Below are 20,400 nucleotides of genomic sequence, written 5' to 3'. Positions count from 1 at the left end.
CTTTTTTATATAACAGATGGGAGTAATTGGAGCCAAAGGAAGCTCACTAGGTTCGGCATTCTGTCTGGTAAAGGCAATTGTGTTGCAACTGTTAAGTATATTTCCTACATTCAGGAGAAACTTGTTTATTCAGAGAGTGGAACTCGCTGCCACAGGGAGAGGTTGAGGCGAATAATATCGATGCATTTAAGGGGAGGCTGGATAAACTCATGAGGGAGAAGGGAATTGAAGGCTATGTTGATGGGGTGAGAGATGTAGTAACCAATGACCCCGTAAGCCACACTGCCGCTGAGGAACAACCTCCCCAATGCACGACCCAATCAAATCTTTGCGCATGCACAGTACCTACAATAAAGGAGGGAGAGGAGGGGAGGGGATAGGGGAAAGGGGGAAGGGGAAAGGAAAAGAAAGGGAAGACTTGCATTTCTTTAGCGCCTTTCTCGAGCACCGGACGTCCCAAAGCGCGTTACAGCCAATGAAGTACTTTTTGACGTGTAGTCACTGTTATAATGTGGGAAACGTGGCAGGCAATTTGCGCACAGTGTGCTCCCACAAGCACTAAGGTGATAATGACTTGATATTCTGTTTTTAGCAATGTTGGTTTAGGGATAAGTATTGGCCAGGACGCTGTCCTGTAACGTGGAAGGAGGCTAATGAGAAGGATAAACAGTGGCATTGGGCTGACTGGCCTGTTTCTGTGCTGTAACCTTCCATATACATGGCCCCAGCTATGCTCCCACTAGTATTGCAATTCCATATGTATGATATACATTAGATACACAGTCATCTCAGTATGGGAGATCAGTATGTAAATATTGGTATCTGACTCAGTGTATGTGGTGATTTGGGGAGATTTGGGGCAGCTCCCAGTTTGGTGATTGCCGCTGCACACACTTTTTCACAAATGAGGATTGATTGGGTGGGACTTGGTCCAGGTCTAAGTAAATAAGAACATAAGAATTAGGAGCAGGAATAGACCATACGGCCCCTTGAGCCTGCTCCGCCATTCAAATAAGATCATGGCTGACCTTTGACCTCAACTCCACTTCCCTGCCCGCTCCCCATATCCTCGATTCCCCGAGAGTCCGAAAATCGATCTCAGTCCTGAATATACTCAGCTGTGGGGTCGAGAATCCCAGAGAGTCCCCACACTCTGAGAACGAGTGTGTGATTGGTGACACCAGGAAGTTGTGTGTTTAGTGCAGACTGGAAGCAAATTCATAATGCATGCACATTTTTACAAATGAGATGCAGAAAGGAAAGTGGGAAAGAGCTGAAAGAAATGAGAATGCCTGGGATGCAAACACCCCAGACTCTCCGATCCTTGCAGTACTGGCTCATTGCTTTGACGACCAAATCCCTCCCAATGATAATCTGACAGCAAACAATGCCTTAAGTACACTTTATTTGGCAAATACTATCACTGTACTTGTGGCATGACCAGGGATGGAAAGTGTGGTGGCAGTGGCGATGTACTTTGACTTTTTACAAACAGTGATGCTGAGAATCAGATCCTGAATCAGGTGTCCCAATCCGCATCATCTCCCAACTCAGTCATTCCCAATCCGCATCACCTCCCAACTCAGTCATTCCCAATCCGCATCACCTCCCAACTCAGTCATTCCCAATCCGCATCACCTCCCAACTCAGTCATTCCCAATCTGCATCACCTCCCAACTCAGTCATTCCCAATCTGCATCACCTCCCATCTCAGTCATTCCCAATCACTGCACCTTTCTATATGGCAATTAAAGTCAAAAATACCAAGACTTGCATTTATATAGCACCTTTCACAACCTCACGACATCTCAAAGCACTTTACAGCCAATGAAGTACTTTTGAAGTGGAGTCACTGTTGTAATGTTGGAAACCAATAGGCAGCCAATGTGAGCACAGCAATAACTTGTATTTATATAGCACCTGTAACACAGTAAAATGTCCCAAGGCCCTTCACAGGAGTGTTATAAGACAAAACAATTCATTTGACACCGAGGCACAGAAGAAGAAATTAATGCAGGTGAGAGGTCGGTTTTAAGGAGTGACTTAAAGGAGGAAAGAGAGGTAGAGAGACAGAGAGGTTTGGGAGGGAGTTCCAGAGCTTGAGGCCCAGGCAACAGAAGGCACGGCCACCGATGGTGGAGCGATTATAATCAGGAGGGCAGAATTAGAGGAGCGCAGACTCCTCGGGGACGTTGTGGGACTGGAGGAGATTACAGAGATAGGGAGGGGCGAGGCCATGGAGGGATTTGTAAACCAGGATAAGAATTTTGAAATCGAGGCTCTGCTTAACTGGGAGCCAATGTAGGTCAGCGAGCACAGGGGGTGATGGGTGAGTGGGACTGGGTGTGGGTTAGGACACGGGGCAGTGAGCACAGAGAGTGATGGGTGAGTGGGACTGGGTGTGGGTTAGGACACGGTGTCAGCCAAGTTTTGGTTCACCTTTAGTTTACGTCGGGTAGAATGTGGGAGGCCGGCCAGGAGTGTGTTGGAGTAGTCGAGTCGAGAGTAGAGAATAGTAGCCGGAGATTCTCTTTGCATTCCAGAATGATCGTGGAATGGAGCAGTTGTGGCTGACCAGAGTTGGCCCGATCGTGCTTTATGTGGTCGAGACAGATCACGGTATGTAATGGGATGCTGGGTGTGCGTGCAGTGCTGGTCACACCACGCCCATGTCCCACTGCACTCTCAGTCTAGCTCTCTGTCCACATCAGAGGTCTTTATCCAGAGCTCGTTCTGAGGCGTCCATTTTGTGGTGGGCGGGGGTGGGAAGGGGCATTGCCAGCTTTTTTGAAACATTTGCTAGTTAGCTAAGTTGGCACATATGATCAACATAGATAGAGAGTGTGGGGTGATTTTAACCAGAAAGCTGGCGGGTGGCCTTAAAATCGCCCTGTCTGAAAGCTGCCACGATCGCAACATGTGCAATTTTAACCTGCTCTCCTGAGCGGGCAGCAAGGACTGACGGCCCGAGCCAACGGGGTCCTTCTTTACATGTGTATGTTGCAGCCCGATGACATCATTGAGGCCCGAGTGTAATTTTAACCCAGGCCCGAGTGGGTCAATCCGCCTGGAGTTAAAATCGGGGCTGTGAGTGGGCGATGTAATTTTGAGGAACACAAGCCCAATGCTGACCTCACTCCAACATCCACACACTTGGCTTCGTAGCAGGACTCAACAGCTAGCAATACGCAGCAAACCCTGGCCCATTTACCCGGCTGTAGTCCAGCACCTCGGATACCGATTACAGCTCTCCACACCGCTCTGGCTGCAACCGGTGGGTCTGGCATCATAACGTTCCACTGTGTGTTGCTGCTTCTACCCGGCCACATGATGCTGGCACTGTTTATAATGATTGGCTGGCAATAGAATCCCCTTTGTGATGCTCTTTGATGTGGCCGGCTGTTCCCGGTGATCACTGTACAACCAGGGTCATCGGCCTGTCAGCGAGAGTGGGATGGAGTTCACAGCAAACTCTGCAAACACTACGGAGGGAAATCAGTGTGCTTCCAGCTGAGAAATACATTCACATTGGTGATGGGGAGGGGGTGTGGGGGGAGGGAGGGAGGGGAGTGGGGGGGGGGAGGAGTGGGGGGGGAGGGAGGGGGTGGGGAGAGTGGGAGGGGGGAGTGAGTGGGGAGGGAGGGGGTGTGGAGGGGGAGAGTGTGGAGGGGGAGTGGGGAGGGAGGGGAGGGGGGAATGAGTGGGGAGTGGGGAGGGGAGAGTGGGGAGGGGGGAATGAGTGGGGAGAGTGGGGAGTGGGGAGGGAGGTGGGAGAGGAGGGGGGAGTGGGGAGGGAGGGGAGTGGGGAGGGAGGAGTGGGGGGAGGTGGGAGAGGAGGGGTGAGGGGATCAGGACACATGTATGAGACCAAATATAACTGGCGATCCACCCAGACCGAAGTATTTAAGATGATGAAATGAGTTGATGGGGTGGATGGAGAGAAGCTATTCCCTCTGGTGAGGGATACAGAACAAGGGCCTAACCTTAAAACTAGAGCCCGGCCATTCAGGGGTGATGTCAGGAGCACTTCTTCACACAAAGGGCCGTGGGAATCGGGAACTCTCTCCCACAAAGACTGTTTGGCTGGGGTTCAATTGAAAACTTCAAAACTGCGATTGATGAATTTTTGTTAGGTAAGGGTTCTGGAACCAAGACAGTCGACACAGTTAAGATACAGATCAGCTATGATCAAATGTAACAGGCTCGAGGGGCTGAATGGCCTCCTCCTGTTCCTGTGTAACAGGCTCGAGGGGCTGAATGGTCTCCTCCTGTTCCTGTGTAACAGGCTCGAGGGGCTGAATGGCCTCCTCCTGTTCCTGTGTAACAGGCTCGAGGGGCTGAATGGTCTCCTCCTGTTCCTGTGTAACAGGCTCGAGGGGCTGAATGGGCCCCTCCTGTTCCTGTGTAACAGGCTCGAGGGGCTGAATGGGCCTCCTCCTGTTCATAACGTAACAGGCTCGAGGGGCTGAATGGGCCTCCTCCTGTTCATAACGTAACAGGCTCGAGGGGCTGAATGGCCTCCTCCTGTTCCTGTGTAACAGGCTCGAGGGGCTGAATGGGCCTCCTCCTGTTCCTGTGTAACAGGCTCGAGGGGCTGAATGGGCCTCCTCCTGTTCCTGTGTAACAGACTCGAGGGGCTGAATGGGCCTCCTCCTGTTCCTGTGTAACAGGCTCGAGGGGCTGAATGGGCCTCCTCCTGTTTCTGTGTAACAGGCTCCAGGGACTGAATGGGCCTATCTCCCACTTCACCTTTTGCTCACAGATTGATCAATGTTTCACAGTTGCTGGCAGCGTGGCTGTAATAACTGTAAAGAATTCCAGTGTCGCCAAAAACAAAATCCTTTGCGAGATAACTAACAGCATACAGCTGCTTCTGGGGAAATGACCTCCGTGGTAAATTAGTGTCAGATGACCAATCCCACCAAAATTTCAGTACCTTGTCAAACTGTTCAAAGAATTCACTGGCAGTTGGATTGCCAAAAGACAGCGGAACTTCACAACATGTCCCAGTAACACAGCAACTGGGCCCCACATACACTCCCAGTGCGGTCCCACCATATACACTCCCAGTGTAGTCCCACCACATACACTCCCAGTATAGTCCCACCATATACACTCCCAGTGTAGTCCTACCACATACACTCCCAGTGCAGTCCCACCACATACACTCCCAGTATAGTCCCACCACATACACTCCCAGTGTAGTCCCACCACATACACTCCCAGTGCAGTCCCACCACATACACTCCCAGTGTAGTCCCACCACATACACTCCCAGTGCAGTCCCACCACATACACTCCCAGTATAGTCCCACCACATACACTCCCAGTGCAGTCCCACCACATACACTCCCAGTGCAGTCCCACCACATACACTCCCAGTGCAGTCCCACCACATACACTCCCAGTGCAGTCCCACCACATACACTCCCAGTGTAGTCCCACCACATACACTCCCAGTGCAGTCCCACCACATACACTCCCAGTGCGGTCCCACCACATACACTCCCAGTATAGTCCCACCACATACACTCCCAGTGTAGTCCCACCACATACACTCCCAGTGTAGTCCCACCACATACACTCCCAGTGCAGTCCCACCACATACACTCCCAGTGTAGTCCCACCACATACACTCCCAGTGCAGTCCCACCATATACACTCCCAGTGTAGTCCCACCACATACACTCCCAGTGTAGTCCCACCACATACACTCCCAGTGCAGTCCCACCACATACACTCCCAGTGCAGTCCCACCACATACACTCCCAGTATAGTCCCACCACATACACTCCCAGTGCAGTCCCACCACATACACTCCCAGTGCGGTCCCACCACATACACTCCCAGTGCGGTCCCACCATATACACTCCCAGTGTAGTCCCACCACATACACTCCCAGTGCGGTCCCACCATATACACTCCCAGTGTAGTCCCACCACATACACTCCCAGTGCAGTCCCACCACATACACTCCCAGTGTAGTCCCACCATATACACTCCCAGTGCAGTCCCACCACATACACTCCCAGTGCAGTCCCACCACATACACTCCCAGTGCAGTCCCACCACATACACTCCCAGTGCAGTCCCACCACATACACTCCCAGTGTAGTCCCACCATATACACTCCCAGTGCAGTCCCACCACATACACTCCCAGTGCGGTCCCACCATATACACTCCCAGTGCAGTCCCACCACATACACTCCCAGTGTAGTCCCACCACATACACTCCCAGTATAGTCCCACCACATACACTCCCAGTGTAGTCCCACCACATACACTCCCAGTGCAGTCCCACCACATACACTCCCAGTATAGTCCCACCACATACACTCCCAGTGCAGTCCCACCTCATACACTCCCAGTGCAGTCCCACCACATACACTCCCAGTATAGTCCCACCATATACACTCCCAGTATAGTCCCACCATATACACTCCCAGTGTAGTCCCACCACATACACTCCCAGTGCGGTCCCACCACATACACTCCCAGTGTAGTCCCACCATATACACTCCCAGTGTAGTCCCACCATATACACTCCCAGTGTGGTCCCACCACATACACTCCCAGTGCGGTCCCACCACATACACTCCCAGTATAGTCCCACCACATACACTCCCAGTATAGTCCCACCACATACACTCCCAGTGTAGTCCCACCACATACACTCCCAGTATAGTCCCACCACATACACTCCCAGTATAGTCCCACCACATACACTCCCAGTGCAGTCCCACCACATACACTCCCAGTATAGTCCCACCATATACACTCCCAGTATAGTCCCACCATATACACTCCCAGTGTAGTCCCACCACATACACTCCCAGTGTAGTCCCACCACATACACTCCCAGTGCAGTCCCACCACATACACTCCCAGTATAGTCCCACCACATACACTCCCAGTGCAGTCCCACCGCATACACTCCCAGTGCAGTCCCACCACATACACTCCCAGTATAGTCCCACCATATACACTCCCAGTGTAGTCCCACCACATACACTCCCAGTGCAGTCCCACCAACATTCAGCACAAGACTGCTTGTCATCTTCATTGTAACAGCTTGCTCCCTCCCTCGCTCGCTCCCGAGGGCTAACTCAACACTGCAGGAACAACAAACGAACACAGATCCACAAACGGAGGAAGAGAAGAGAAAGCAAACATGGAGAGTAAGTTGTCGAGTGAAACGAGTAAAGCAAAGAAATAGAGAGGATGGGTAGAGAGAGACAGAGGGAAATGAAAGAGAGAAATGTGAGGGATGGAGGGAGAGGGAGTGGGAGGGGGAGAGGGAGGGGGAGAGGGAGGGAGAGAGAGAGGGATGGAGAGAGGGAGGGAGGAATGATGGAGGGAGAGAGAGAGAGAGGAAGGGAGAGAGAGGGAGGAGGAGAGAGGGAGGGAGAGAGAGGGGGAGAGAGAGCGAGAGAGGTATCAGCCATGACCTACTCCTGCTCCTATTCCGTGTGTTCTTGTGTTGTGGGAGAGAGGGAGGGAAAGGGAGAAGGCGGAGAGACAGAGAGAGGGGTAGAGAGGGTGAGAACGGGGGGGTAGCGCGAGGCCGAGGGGGGGAAGTGCGGGGCCGAGGGTGGGGGGTGTAGGGGGTAGAGCGGGGGAGGGGGGAGCGCGGGCCCGGCGGGGGGAGTGCGGGGCCGAGGGTGGGAGGTGTAGGGGGTAGAGCGGGGCCGAGCGGGGGAGAGGGGGGGGGGAGTGTGGGGCCGAGGGGGGTGTGGGGGGGGGAGGGGGGAAGCGGGGCAGTGGGAACAATCGGATCGCTCTCTCTCACCGAGCAGCACAGGCACGATGGACGGTACGAGCTACGAGGCGGGCTTCCTGCACCAGGCTCGGATACCCCAGCAGCTAATGTCGCATGCTCCACTACCTCTCGGGGTGGGACTACAGCACTAATTTTCCAGCGCTGTGCGGAGTGGTGCGTATGCTCACGGGATCTCAGGGCCCTCCCCCTCTGTTAAAGGGGAGGGTCGCTGCAGACTCTGAACGGGGCAGAAGGGGCCGCCACTGGGGAGCAGAACAACATCACCACACCGACTCGCGGTTAAGAACATCAGAAATAGGAGCAGGAGTAGGCCATATGGCCCCTCGAGCCTGCTCTGCCATTTAATACAATCATGGCTGATCTGATCATGGACTCAGCTCCACTTCCCCGCCCGCTCCCCATAACCCCGGCTTCCACAGCTCTCTGAGAGAAGAAATTTCTCCTCATCTCAGTTTTAAATGGGAGGCCCCTTATTCGAAGATCATGCCTCTAGTTCTAGTCTCCCCCATCAGTGGAAACATCCTCTCTGCATCCACCTTGTCAAGCCCCCTCATAATCTTATACGTTTCGATAAGATCACCTCTCATTCTTCTGAATTCCAATAAATAGAGGCCCAACCTACTCAACCTTTCCTCATAAGTCAACTCCCTCATCCCCGGAATCAACCTAGTGAACATTCTCTGAACTCCAAGTATATCCTTTCATAAATATGGAAACTAAAACTGCACGCAGTACTCCAGGTGTGGCCTCACCAATACCTTATATAACTGTAGCAAGACTTCACTGCTTTTATACTCCATCCCCTTTGCAATAAAGGCCAAGATTCCATTGGCCTTCCTGATCACTTGTTGTACCTGCATACTATCCTTTTGTGTTTCATGCACAAATACCCCCAGGTCCCGCTGTACTGCAGCACTTTGCAATCTTTCTCCATTTAAATAATAACTTGCTCTTTGATTTTTTTCTGCCAAAGTGCATGACCTCACACTTTGCAACATTTTTTGCCCACTCACTTAACCTGTCTGTGTCCTTTTGCAGATTTTTTGTTTCCTCCTCACACATTGCTTTTCCTCCCATCTTTGTATCGTCAGCAAACTTGGCTACGTTACACTCAGTCCCTTCTTCCAAGTCATTAATATAGATTGTAAATAGTTGGGGCCCCAGCACTGATCCCTGCGGCACCCCACTACTTACTGATTGCCAATCTGAGAATGAACCATTTATCCCGACTCTGTTTTCTGTTAGTTGGTCAATCCTCTATCCATGCTAATATATTACCCCAAACCCCGTGAACTTTTATCTTGTGCAGTAATCTTTTATGACCTTATCGAATGACTTCTGGAAGTCCAAATACACCACATCCACTGGTTCCCCTTTATCCACCCTGTTTGTTATATCTTCAAAGAACTCCAACAAATTTGTCAAACATGACTTCCCCTTCATAAATCCATGCTGACTCTGCCTGACCGAATTTTGCTTTTCCAAATGTCCTGCTACTGCTTCTTTAATAATGGACTCCAACATTTTCCCAAACACAGATGTTAGGCTAACTGGTCTATAGTTTCCTGCTTTTTGTCTGCCTCCTTTTTTAAATTGGGATGTTACATTTGCAGTTTTCCAATCTGCTGGAACCTCCCCAGAATCCAGGAAATTTTGGTAAATTACAGTAAATCCAGCTGGAGATCATAAGGCCGTGACTGGTAAGTCGGCTGTTTAAAAAACTAAGTGGTGCACCATGCCTTTAACTTTCGCCCCACGAGCAGAGTGCGGTGCCCGGGAAAGTGTCGCGGGCATTGCCCGTGGCCGCCTCACGGGGCGCTACAGAATTTTTGCTCCAGGGCGAAAATGGGTGGCAGCCCGTGGTGATGATGTGGCTAACCCCCCAGCACTGTGGCTCGGGGAGCTGTTGGTGAGCACCGTCGCTGACCCCCGTGGAATTGTGGTGCTGCGCCCTGGGCTAACGGGAGGCCCTAACAACTCGAATTTCGCCCCCGACGGTTCTGTGAAATCAGTTCCCCAGTGCTCAGTAACAATCTTCATCACAAAACACTGAAGTGTTTGTCACTGCGAGTTACAATTCATTGTCATTTATTAAAGGGATAATTGTGGTGATATCTGCCTCTCTCATACTCTTGTAGGTTCTGACAGTTTCTGAATTGAATGCCTGTGCCAGCATTTTCAGAAATCTTTATATTCGAATTAAATATCGAGATGTTGTTGCACCGGAGCAGGAATTGAGTCCTGCACCCTGACACACCAGGAACTGGGTGCTTTCTACAGAAGGCCAAGCACTTAAACATAGGCTTAGGCCCACTTCCATCGCCTCGAGATGCCTCTTGTGTTTAATGGATCCTTTTAGATTGAGAGCAAAAAAGCCTTTCCTACCTGCAGAGTAAGGCTCTTGTTTCTCGATGCAGATAAACTCCTTCCTCTCATATTTGGCTCGAACCCACTGTTCCCGAAGGACTCTGAAAAACAAGGAACCAGTGACTGAGAAATGGCAAGCAGCCGGCAAGGACCTCACCGTTCAGCATAACTGGTCAATCAGACATTGCCCCACGTGCCCGGCTTCTCCGGCCAGCAGATTTTGTGCTGTGTTTGTATCTGTTTATAACTTGCAATGTAAACCGTGACACGGCACATGCAGTTGCTGGCCTAGTGCCACTAGGTGGCACTGTGCAATGGCTCCTCCCCGATTAGCTCAGCTCCTGCCACCACTTTATTGTTGAATACCTCGGGAGTTCTGGAACACCCTGGAAGGGTGGCGACTGGAGATTGCACCGTGAGCTGTTTGAAAATGAACACTAAATATGAACACTGCTGGGTTGACTACTTAACCTTTTAAAATAAGGATAGTGAGCAAAGTCATTCCATACAAATCCAGTTGGTGTGATTGGAGCAGTCAGCCTCTACACATGGCCCATTAACACAGACTAAGCACCAACATGTCAGCTCGTAGTCCCAGCCTCACGCTCACCCACCATACACCACTTGGGATGAATGAGCTTTCCCTGTGCGGTACACGCGATGTAACTTCGCACAGGCCTTGTGTGCCACACCCACTCTGCAAACCTCTCCTCCTGCTCCCACACCTCACCCCAATTGTGCCTTCTTCAGCCCCACCACCCAGCTGCTACGTTTCTCTGGCCCGATCAGCCGTTCCTGCTCCCCCACGCTCCCACACAAACTCCCTGATTTGAAGTAGCTAATTTCTTCAGTCGTACCAGCTGTTCCTACGCAGATCACAACACCAATCAACCCCTGTTCGAACCTTCAAAGGAGAAACTGAAACGTTACAGCTATTTCCTCAATCGGCCCGCTTTGTCCATTCTACACAGGTAAGATTTATTACTTTCCAATAATCTCTTATACCCCTCCATTCCCTCACAACTCCAACCTTCCGATTGTACCAATGCACGTGAAGGAAAATGGGGTGTGGTGTATGTGGGCTGGGGTGTATGTGGGGTGTATACGGAGTGTGGTGTATACAGGGTGGGATGTATGCGGGGTGGGGGCGTATGCGGGGTGGGGGCGTATGCGTGGTGTATGCGGGGTGGGGGCGTATGCGGGGTGGGGGCGTATGCGTGGTGTATATGGGGTGGGATGTATGCGGGGTGGGGGCGTATGCGGGGTGGGGCGTATATGGTTACCAAATGGGGTGTATATGGGCTGGGGCGTATATGGGTACGATATGGGGTGTATATGGGCTGGGGTGTATATGGGCTGGGGCGTATATGGGTATTATATGGGGCGTATATGGGCTGGGGTGTATATGGGTATTATATGGGGTGTATATGGGCTGGGGTGTATATGGGCTGGGGTGTATATGGGCTGGGATGTATATGAGCTGGGGTGTATATGGGTATTATATGGGTCGTATATGGGCTGGGGCGTATATGGGTATTATATGGGGTGTATATGGGCTGGGGTGTACATGGGCTGGGGCATATATGGGTATTATATGGGGTGTATATGGGCTGGGGTGTATATGGGCTGGGGCATATATGGGTATTATATGGGGTGTATATGGGCTGGGGTGTATATGGGCTGGGGCGTATATGGGCTGGGGCGTATATGGGTATTATATGGGGTGTATATGGGCTGGGGCGTATATAGGTATTATATGGGGTGTATATGGGCTGGGGCGTATATGGGCTGGGGCGTATATGGGTATTATATGGGGTGTATATGGGCTGGGGTGTATATGGGCTGGGGCGTATATGGGTATTATATGGGGTGTATATGGGCTGGGGCGTATATGGGCTGGGGCGTATATGGGTATTATATGGGGTGTATATGGGCTGGGGTGTATATGGGCTGGGGTGTATATGGGCTGGGGCGTATATAGGGTGCATAATGGGCGAGTGACCCATTTACACCTGTGCCTTGGTTGAAAGTGTCACCACTTTAACCCACAGCAGACAAACAGTTAACCCGAGCCCCCACCTCGCTTTCAACCCTCAATGACACGAGAGACACAGCTTCCTGCAACGCTAAAACCTTCGGCATTGCTCGACATTACAGTACGATACTGGTGTGGAAACATGGGGGCGGGGCAGAAGGAGAGAGGTTGGAAACAAACCAGTGAATCTTATAAAGATTAAGAAACATTTAACACCAGCTCAGTCATCACACATCAGAAATCCACGCCTTGTCAAATATTTCAGACATGAACAAATAGGCACCATGAGAGGGGTGTGGGCACGGTGCAATACTGTCACTGGGTGGGTGGGCAGCTGGCCCACTGGGTGGTGCTGCCCAGATGGTGAAAGAACATGAACTGCACAAAATATAGATGCTGACAGGAAAAATAGAAACATAGAAAATAGGTGCAGGAGTAGGCCATTCGGCCTTTCGAGCCTGCACCACCATTCAATAAGATCATGGCTGATCATTCCCTCAGTAACCCTTTCCTGCTTTCTCTCCATACCCCTTGATCCCTTTAGCCTTAAGGGCCATATCTAACTCCCTCTTGAATATATCCAATGAAGTGGCATCAACAACTCTCTGCGGCAGGGAATTCCACAGGTTAACAACTCTCTGAGTGAAGAAGTTTCTCCTCATCTCAGTCCTATATGGCCTACCCCTTATCCTAAGACTATGTCTCCTGGTTCTGGACTTCTCCAACATCGGGAACATTCTTCCCGCATCTAACCTGTCCAGTCCCGTCAGAATTTTATATGTTTCTATGAGATCCCCTCTCATCCTTCTAAACTCCAGTGAATACAGGCCCAGTCGATCCAGTTTCTCCTCATATGTCAGTCCAGCCATCCCGGGAATCAGTCTGGTGAACCTTCGCTGCACTCCCTCAATAGCAAGAACGTCCTTCCTCAGATTAGGAGACCAAAACTGAACACAATATTCCAGATGAGGCCTCACCAAGGCCTGTACAGCTGCAGTAAGACCTCCCTGCTCCGATACTCAAATCCCCTCGCTATGAAGGCCAACATACAATTTGCCTTCTTTACTGCCTGCTGTACCTGTATGCCAACTTTCAATGACTGATGAGCCATGACACCCAGGTCTTGTTGCACCTCCTCTTTTCCTAATCTGCCGCCAATGATAATTGCAGCTGACATTGGCCCAGTCTGACCCCAGAATGTTTCCAATCCCACAACGGATGTTCTTTTGAGAAAATGGCGTCGGTTTCAGTTATTTTCAGATGAAGAAGATCCACCCGGTGAGCGGCGAGGCTGCACGGAGCGTGTGGGCAGGACACGGAGCGTGTGGGCAGGGCGCGGAGCATGTGGGCAGGGCGCAGAGCGTGTGGGCAGGGCGCGGAGCATGTGGGCAGAGCATGGAGCGGCGTGGGCAGGGCGCGGAGCGTGTGGACAGTGGGTGGAGCAGTGTGGGCAGGGCGCGGAGTGTGTGGGCAGCGTGCGGAGCAGTGTGGGCAGGGCGCGGAGCATGTGGGCAGGGGGCGGAGCAGTGTGGGCAGGGCGTGGAGCATGTGGGCAGGGCGCAGAGCGTGTGGGCAGGGCGCGGAGCGTGTGGGCAGGGGGCGGAGCAGTGTGGGCAGGGCGCAGAGCGTGTGGGCAGGGCGCGGAGCGTGTGGGCAGGGCGCGGAGCATGTGGGCAGGGGGCGGAGCAGTGTGGGCAGGGCGTGGAGCATGTGGGCAGGGCGCAGAGCGTGTGGGCATGGGGCGGAGCGGTGCGGAGCGTGTGGGCAGGGCGCGGAGCATGTGGGCAGGGCGCGGAGCGGCGTGGAGCGTGTGGGCAGGGCGCGGAGCGGCGCGGAGCGTGTGGGCAGGTGGCGGAGCAGTGTGGGCAGGGCGCGGAGCAGCGCGGAGCGTGTGGGCAGGGCGCGGAGCGTGTGGGCAGGGGGTGGAGCGTGTGGGCAGGGGTTGAGTGATAAGTTTATGCTCCGTGGCTCCCGTTTGCTCCGGCTGCACTGACGGGCACAGAGACCGACTGCTTCCATTACACTCACTGAGTTTGTATGAAATCACTTTATTCACAATCTTTAGTTTGAACGGTTAAGTAGTCAACAATGTAATTTTGTAGAAACACATCCAGTGGTCCTTCTCTAATATCAAACGGTAGAATTTCCAGATTTAAGAAAGAGATAAAATGGGTTGTGAACATTGTCGCTGATCACTGGTATTCTTCAAAAATTATTTTTGACGACCATGAAAGAAAGTGTAGAGCAACGTGCTCCCAGGGGAATGTCGGAAGGTACAGGACTGACAGAGCCTCCCACTTCCCCCATCCGGGTCATCACCTCATCCAACGACCAATCACAGCGACCAATCCCCATCAATGGGCCGACAACAGAGCCAGGACCTGAGGTGAGGAGAGCCCCGGGGGGGGCCGGGGGGAGTGCCCCGGGGGGGGGGGGGGGGGCGGGGGGAGTGCCCCGGGGGGTGGTGGAGAGCCCCGGGGAGGGGAGTGCCCTGGGGGGGGGAGGGGAGTGCCCGGGGAGGGGGAGTGCCCTGAGGGGGGGGGGGGGAGTGCCCCAGTGGGGGAGAGCTTTGGGGTCCACAGTTCCTGTCCCCCCGAGTTCCCTACACTCACTGTGTGTCAAATTACTCACATACTGCGTCCCAAATTGTTATTCTCTGAAACAAAGTGCAACTGGTCAGTCCCAAAGTTTAGAAATACAATACACTGCTCTCTGTCTTATATTCCTTGACCACTTTCTCTGCCAAACGTTGAATTCCCCCTTTACTGTGCCGACACCGTCTGTCTTTGAGAAAGCTGCTCCTTATACTCAGCACCCTCTGTATGTGGCAGTGCAATCTAACTTGTCACTTCACTTGTCTCCTGAGCATCGGCCTGGGTCTCGAGCCACAGAGCGGGTCCCACACGGGGTGTATTGATCTCCGCCCCTTCAAACCTTTAATCCCTGTATACGGCCCCTCGCACCTCACTCAACAGCCCACACAACGGCTTTGCAGCTGAAATGTTGAAAAGCTTGGGGCTGAGGACCACGAGAGGTTAAATAAAGCCGGTCTCCTCTTCGCTCACAGCTTTCACCCTTTATTGACCTGATGTGGCCGGGGTTTAACAATTGGTGCAGCAAATGGACAACTGGCATTGCACGGGCTAAAGGCCGAGGCCCAGGTCAGGAGAGATCGCCCACATCACCTAACCACGTGGACATAATCTCCCCAAAAATCACTGACCAGCATTACACTGTGGTAGCAGAGTGGCAAACATAGACAGGGAGACAGGAGGGAGAGACCGGGGGGGGGGGGGGAGAGAGGGAGAGAGTGGGGGGGGGGAGAGAGCGGGGGTGGGGGGGGAGAGGGAGAGAATGGGACGGGTGGGGGGAGAGGGAGAAGTGGGGGGGGGGAGACAGCGGGGGGAGAGGGAGAGAGCGGGGGGTGGGGAGAGAGAGCGGGGGGAAGAAGAGGGAGAGAGTGGGGAGGGGGGAGAGAGCAGGGGGGATTGGGAGCGGGGGGGAGAGGGAGAGAGCGGGGGCGGCCAGGGAGAGAGCAGGGGGAGAGGGAAAGAGTGGGGGGGAGAGGGAGAAGTGGGGGGGGGGGGGGAGACAGCGGGGGGAGAGGGAGAGAGCGGGGGGTGGGGAGAGAGAGCGGGGGGAGAGGGAGAGAGCGGGGGGGAGAGGGAGAGAGCGGGGGGGGAGAGGGAGAGAGTGGGGGGGGGAGCGGGGAGGGGGAGAGCAGGGGGAGAGGGAAAGAGTGGGGGGGAGAGGGAGAGAGCGGGGGGGGGAGAGCAGGGGGAGAGGGAGAGAGCGGGGGGGAGAGGGAGAGAGCGGGGGCGGCCAGGGAGAGAGCAGGGGGAGAGGGAGAGAGCGGGGGGGGGGAGAGGGAGAGAGTGGGGGGGGGGAGCGGGGAGGGGGAGAGCAGGGGGAGAGGGAGAGAGCGAGGGGGAGAGGGAGAGAGCGGGGGGGGGGGATTTGAAGGATTGGGGGGATTGGGAGCGCCGAGGTTTCGATTCAAAAACAACAACAAAAAGTCAAAGATTGACATCACAGGAGAGCTGGGCGGTGGTTGGTTGGTGAGTTTTACAGCTTTTCTTTGCTGTCTAAGTTAGGGAAGGGGGTTACATTAAAAGCTGAGAAACTGTAACTTGCCAGTGTTTATTAAATTAATAACTTAAAACAAAATAATTATACAATAAAACAAAAATATCGATTGAATGAAAGCTTTAACTATTTAATGAATAAATAGAACAAGGTTAGAGAGGGCCGGGCAGGTGGTGTGTGGTAACTGCGGCATGTGGGAGTTGGTGGAGAGCATCGCAATCCTGAGCAAACACATCGCAGTAACTGCCTGCAGCTCGAGAAACTTCGGCTCAGAGTTGTTGAGCTGGAGTCCAAGCTCTCAGGGAGGGGGAGAGTTACCTGGACACTTTGCTCCAGGAGGCAGTCTCACCCTTAAAGTCCAATAGTACTTCAGGGTTCATCAATGGTGAGGGACAGGAGGGTGTGACTGTGAGTCAGGAAGGTATGGGGACCCCAGGATGCAGTGATGGAGGAGCCTCAGCCCTTGACCCTGTCCAACAGGTACGAGGTACTTGCTCCCTTTCTGGATGAGGACAAGGACAAGGACAAGGGGGGATGGGCAAACTGATCACGGCACTGGGGTACAGGAGGCCATCCAAGTGGGGGGGGGCGAGGGAAGGAATGTGGTAGTTGTAGGGGATGGTATAGTCAGGGGGATAGATACTCTTCTCTACAGCCGTGACAGGGCGTTCCAGGGGATGTGTTGCCTGCCCGGTGCCAGGGTTAAGGACATCTCCTCAGGCTGGGGAAGAACTTGAAGTGGGAAGGGGAGGATCCAGTTGTCGTGGTCCACGTAGGAACCAATGACATCGGTAGAACTAAGAATGAGGTAGGGTCTAAATTAATAAGCAGAACCTTAAGGGTAATAATCTCTGGATTACTACCTGAGCCACGCACAAATTGGCACAGGGTCAAACGGATCAGAGAGTTAAATGTGTGGCTCAAAGGTTGTTATGGGAGGAAGGGGTTTCATTTCATGGGGCACTGGTACCAGTACTGAGGAAAGAGAGAGCTGTTCCGCTGGGACGGGCTTCACTTAAAACGGGCTGGGGCCAGCGTCCTGGCGAACCCAATAACTCGGGCAGTAGATGGTGCTTTAAACTGAATAGTGGTGGGGGAGGGGTCAGGTGAGGGGAAATGTAGAATCTACAAAGAAAGGTCAAGGCAATAGAGCAATGCAGCGATTTGGGTAACAATAAGCAGACTGTGATGGGAAGGGACAGAGAGTTTAATGGGAGCAGTGCAGCAGAGAATAAGCTCAAAGCAGGAAATAATGATTAAAAAAATGTAATTAACGGCTCTTTATCTGAATGCATGAAGCATTCGTAACAAGATAGACAAACTAATGGCACAAATAGAAATAAATGGGTTTGATCTGATATCCTTTACAGAGACGTGGTTGCAAGGTGACCAAGGTTGGGAACCAAATGTTCCAGGGTATTTGACATTTTCAAAAGACAGGCAGAATGGTAAAGGGGTGGGGGAGGTGATGGGGGGGGGGGGGGCTGGGGGGAGTAGCCCTGATAATAAAGGATGGCATAAGGACAGTAGAGAGAAAGGATCTCAGCTCAGAAGGTCAGAGAGTAGAATAGGTATGGTGTTAAGGAATAACAAGGGGCTGAAAAAACGGGTGGGAGTAGTGTATATGCCCCCAAACATTAGCTATACTGTTGGACAGAATATTAATCAAGAAATTGTAGGAGCTTGTAACAAAGGTAATGCAATAATCGTGGGGGACTTTAATCTTCATATAGACTGAACAAATCAAATTGGTAACGGTAGTCTGGAGGACGAGTTCATGGAATGCAGTCGGGACAGTTTTCTAGAACAATATGTCATGGAACCAACCAGGAAACAGGCTATTTTCGATCTTGCATTGTGCAATGAGACAGGGTTAATTAGTAATCTTATAGTAAAGGATCCTCTGGGGCAGAGTGATCATAATATGATAGAATTTCACATTATGTTTGAGAGTGACTTGCCTCAGTATGAAACTAGAGTCTGAAACTTAAATAAAGCCAATTACAGAGGTATGAAGGACAAGTTGGCGAAGGTAGATTGGAAAAATAGATTAAAAGGTACAGCAGGAGATAAGCAGCGGCCAGCATTAAATAAATATTTCATAATTCTCAACAAAAATACATTCCATTGAGAAACAAAATCAACACAGGAAAAGTGATCCATCCGTGACTAATGAAGGAAGTTAGGGATAGCATTAGATTGAAAGAAGAAGCTTAGAATGTTGTGAAGAACAGCAGTAAGCCTGAGGATCCGGGAAGTGTCAGAAACCAGTAAAGTGTGACCAAAAAATCGATAAAAGGGGAAAATAGACTGAGAGAAAATGAACAAGAAATATAAAAACAGATTGTAAGAGCTTCTACAAGTATGTAATGAGGAAGAGAGCAGCAAAAGTAAACATTGGTCCCTTAGAGGCTGAGGCGGGAGAAATTATAATGGGGGATAAGGAAATGGCAGAAACGTTAAACATTTTATATCTGTCTTCACAGTAGAAGACATAAAAACATACCAAAAATGGTGGGGAACCAAGGGTCTAATGAGAGTGAGGTACTTAATGTAATTCATATAAGTAGAAAAAAAGTACTAGAGAAACTAATGGGACAAAAAGCCGACAAATCCCCTGGATCCGACGGCCTACATCCTGGGGTAAGGTGGCTGCAGAGATAGTGGGTGCATTGGTTTTGATCTTTCAAATATTCCCTCGATTCTATAACGGTCCCAGCAGATTAGAAGGTGGCTAATCTAACCCCACTATTCGAGAAAGAAGGGAGAGGGAGAGAAAACAGGGAACTACAGGCCAGTTAGCCTGACATTAGTCGTTGGGAAAATGCTGGAATCCGTTGTTAAGAAAGTGGTAACAGGGCACTGAGAAAATCAGAACATGAATAGGCAGAATCAACACGGTTTTATGAAAGGGAAATCGTGTTTGACAAATTTATTACAGTTTTTTGAGGATGTAACAAGCAGGGTAGATAAAGGGGAACCAGTGGATGTAGTATATTTGGATTTCCAAAAGGCATTCGATAAGGTGCCACATAAAAGGTTATTACACAAGGATTGGAGGTAATGTATTAGCAAGAATAGAGGATTGGTTAACGGATAGAAAACAGAGAGTAGGGATAAACAGGTCTTTTTCAGGTCGGCAGGCTGTAACTAGTGGTGCACCACAGGGATCAGTGCTGGAGCCTCAGCTATTTACAATCTATATTAATGACATCGATGAAGGGACCGAGTGTAATATATCCAAGTTTGCTGGCGATACAAAGATGGGTGGGACAGTAAGCCGTGAGGAGAACACAAAGCGTCTACAAAGGGATATAGATAGACTGAGTGAGTGGGCAGTAAGGTGGCAGATGGGAGTTTAATGTGGGTAATGTGAGGTTACTCACTCTGGTAGGAAGAATAGAAAAACAGAATATTTTTTTAAATGGTGAGAAACTTTTAAATGTTGGTGTTCAGAGAGATTTGGGTGAAACACAGAGTCAGCATGCAGGTACAGCAAGCAATCAGGAAGGCACATGGCACGTTGTCCTTTATTGCTGGGGGTTGGAGTATAAGAGTAAGGAAGTCTTGCTACAATTGTACAGGGCCCTGGTGAGACCACACCTGGAGTACTGTGCACAGTGTTGGTCTCCTTATCTGAGGAAGGATATACTTGCGGTGTAACTAGACTGATACCTGGGATGAGAGATTGTGTAGAATGGGGCTATATTCTCTGGACCAGCAAGGACCATCGGCAGGTCAAAGGAGCAGCGCGAACTGGTTCAGGAGAGCGACGGCAGTGAAGAGGGCCACTGGACTGGACATCACCATAACCCAGGTCGCTGATTGGAGCGTGGGCAGGTACAGCAGGAGTGGCGAGGTCGGGGCGCAGGAGTGGCGAGAGATTGTAGAGGGACGTGACCGGGGCCCAGGAGAGGCGAGGGCCCAGGGGCAGCACAGGACAGCCCACACTGCGATATGTGTGCGCACTAGGTCCGTGCAGCAGAGCTGGTCTCCAGTCGTCTTGGGTAATCCTTGTCACTGGACCAAGCCCTCGCTCTGTCAAGCCCGTGTGGTGGCTGGTGTGCAACGGCCACCCCACGTTAAAACAAATCCACACACAGGCATCTTCCACCCTTCAACTGGAGTTC

General features: G+C 51.7%; 1 protein-coding gene across 2 annotated transcripts in view; it reads right to left on the bottom strand.

The window, feature by feature from the left end:
• LOC139280933 (arf-GAP with dual PH domain-containing protein 1-like) overlaps window positions 1-20,400 on the bottom strand; it is a 728,784-nt gene that overhangs the window by 508,072 nt on the left and 200,312 nt on the right. For both annotated transcript variants that reach the window (XM_070900744.1, XM_070900743.1), the window contains exon 4: window positions 10,168-10,250. In XM_070900744.1, the coding sequence (XP_070756845.1) occupies window positions 10,168-10,250 (83 nt within the window). The remainder of the gene's footprint in view (window positions 1-10,167; window positions 10,251-20,400) is intronic.

Source organism: Pristiophorus japonicus, chromosome 15, assembly GCF_044704955.1.
Source record: "Pristiophorus japonicus isolate sPriJap1 chromosome 15, sPriJap1.hap1, whole genome shotgun sequence".
NCBI classification, from domain to species: domain Eukaryota; kingdom Metazoa; phylum Chordata; class Chondrichthyes; family Pristiophoridae; genus Pristiophorus; species Pristiophorus japonicus.
The sequence above is the reverse complement of the archived record's forward strand: the minus strand, read 5'-3'. Positions and strand labels throughout refer to the sequence as shown.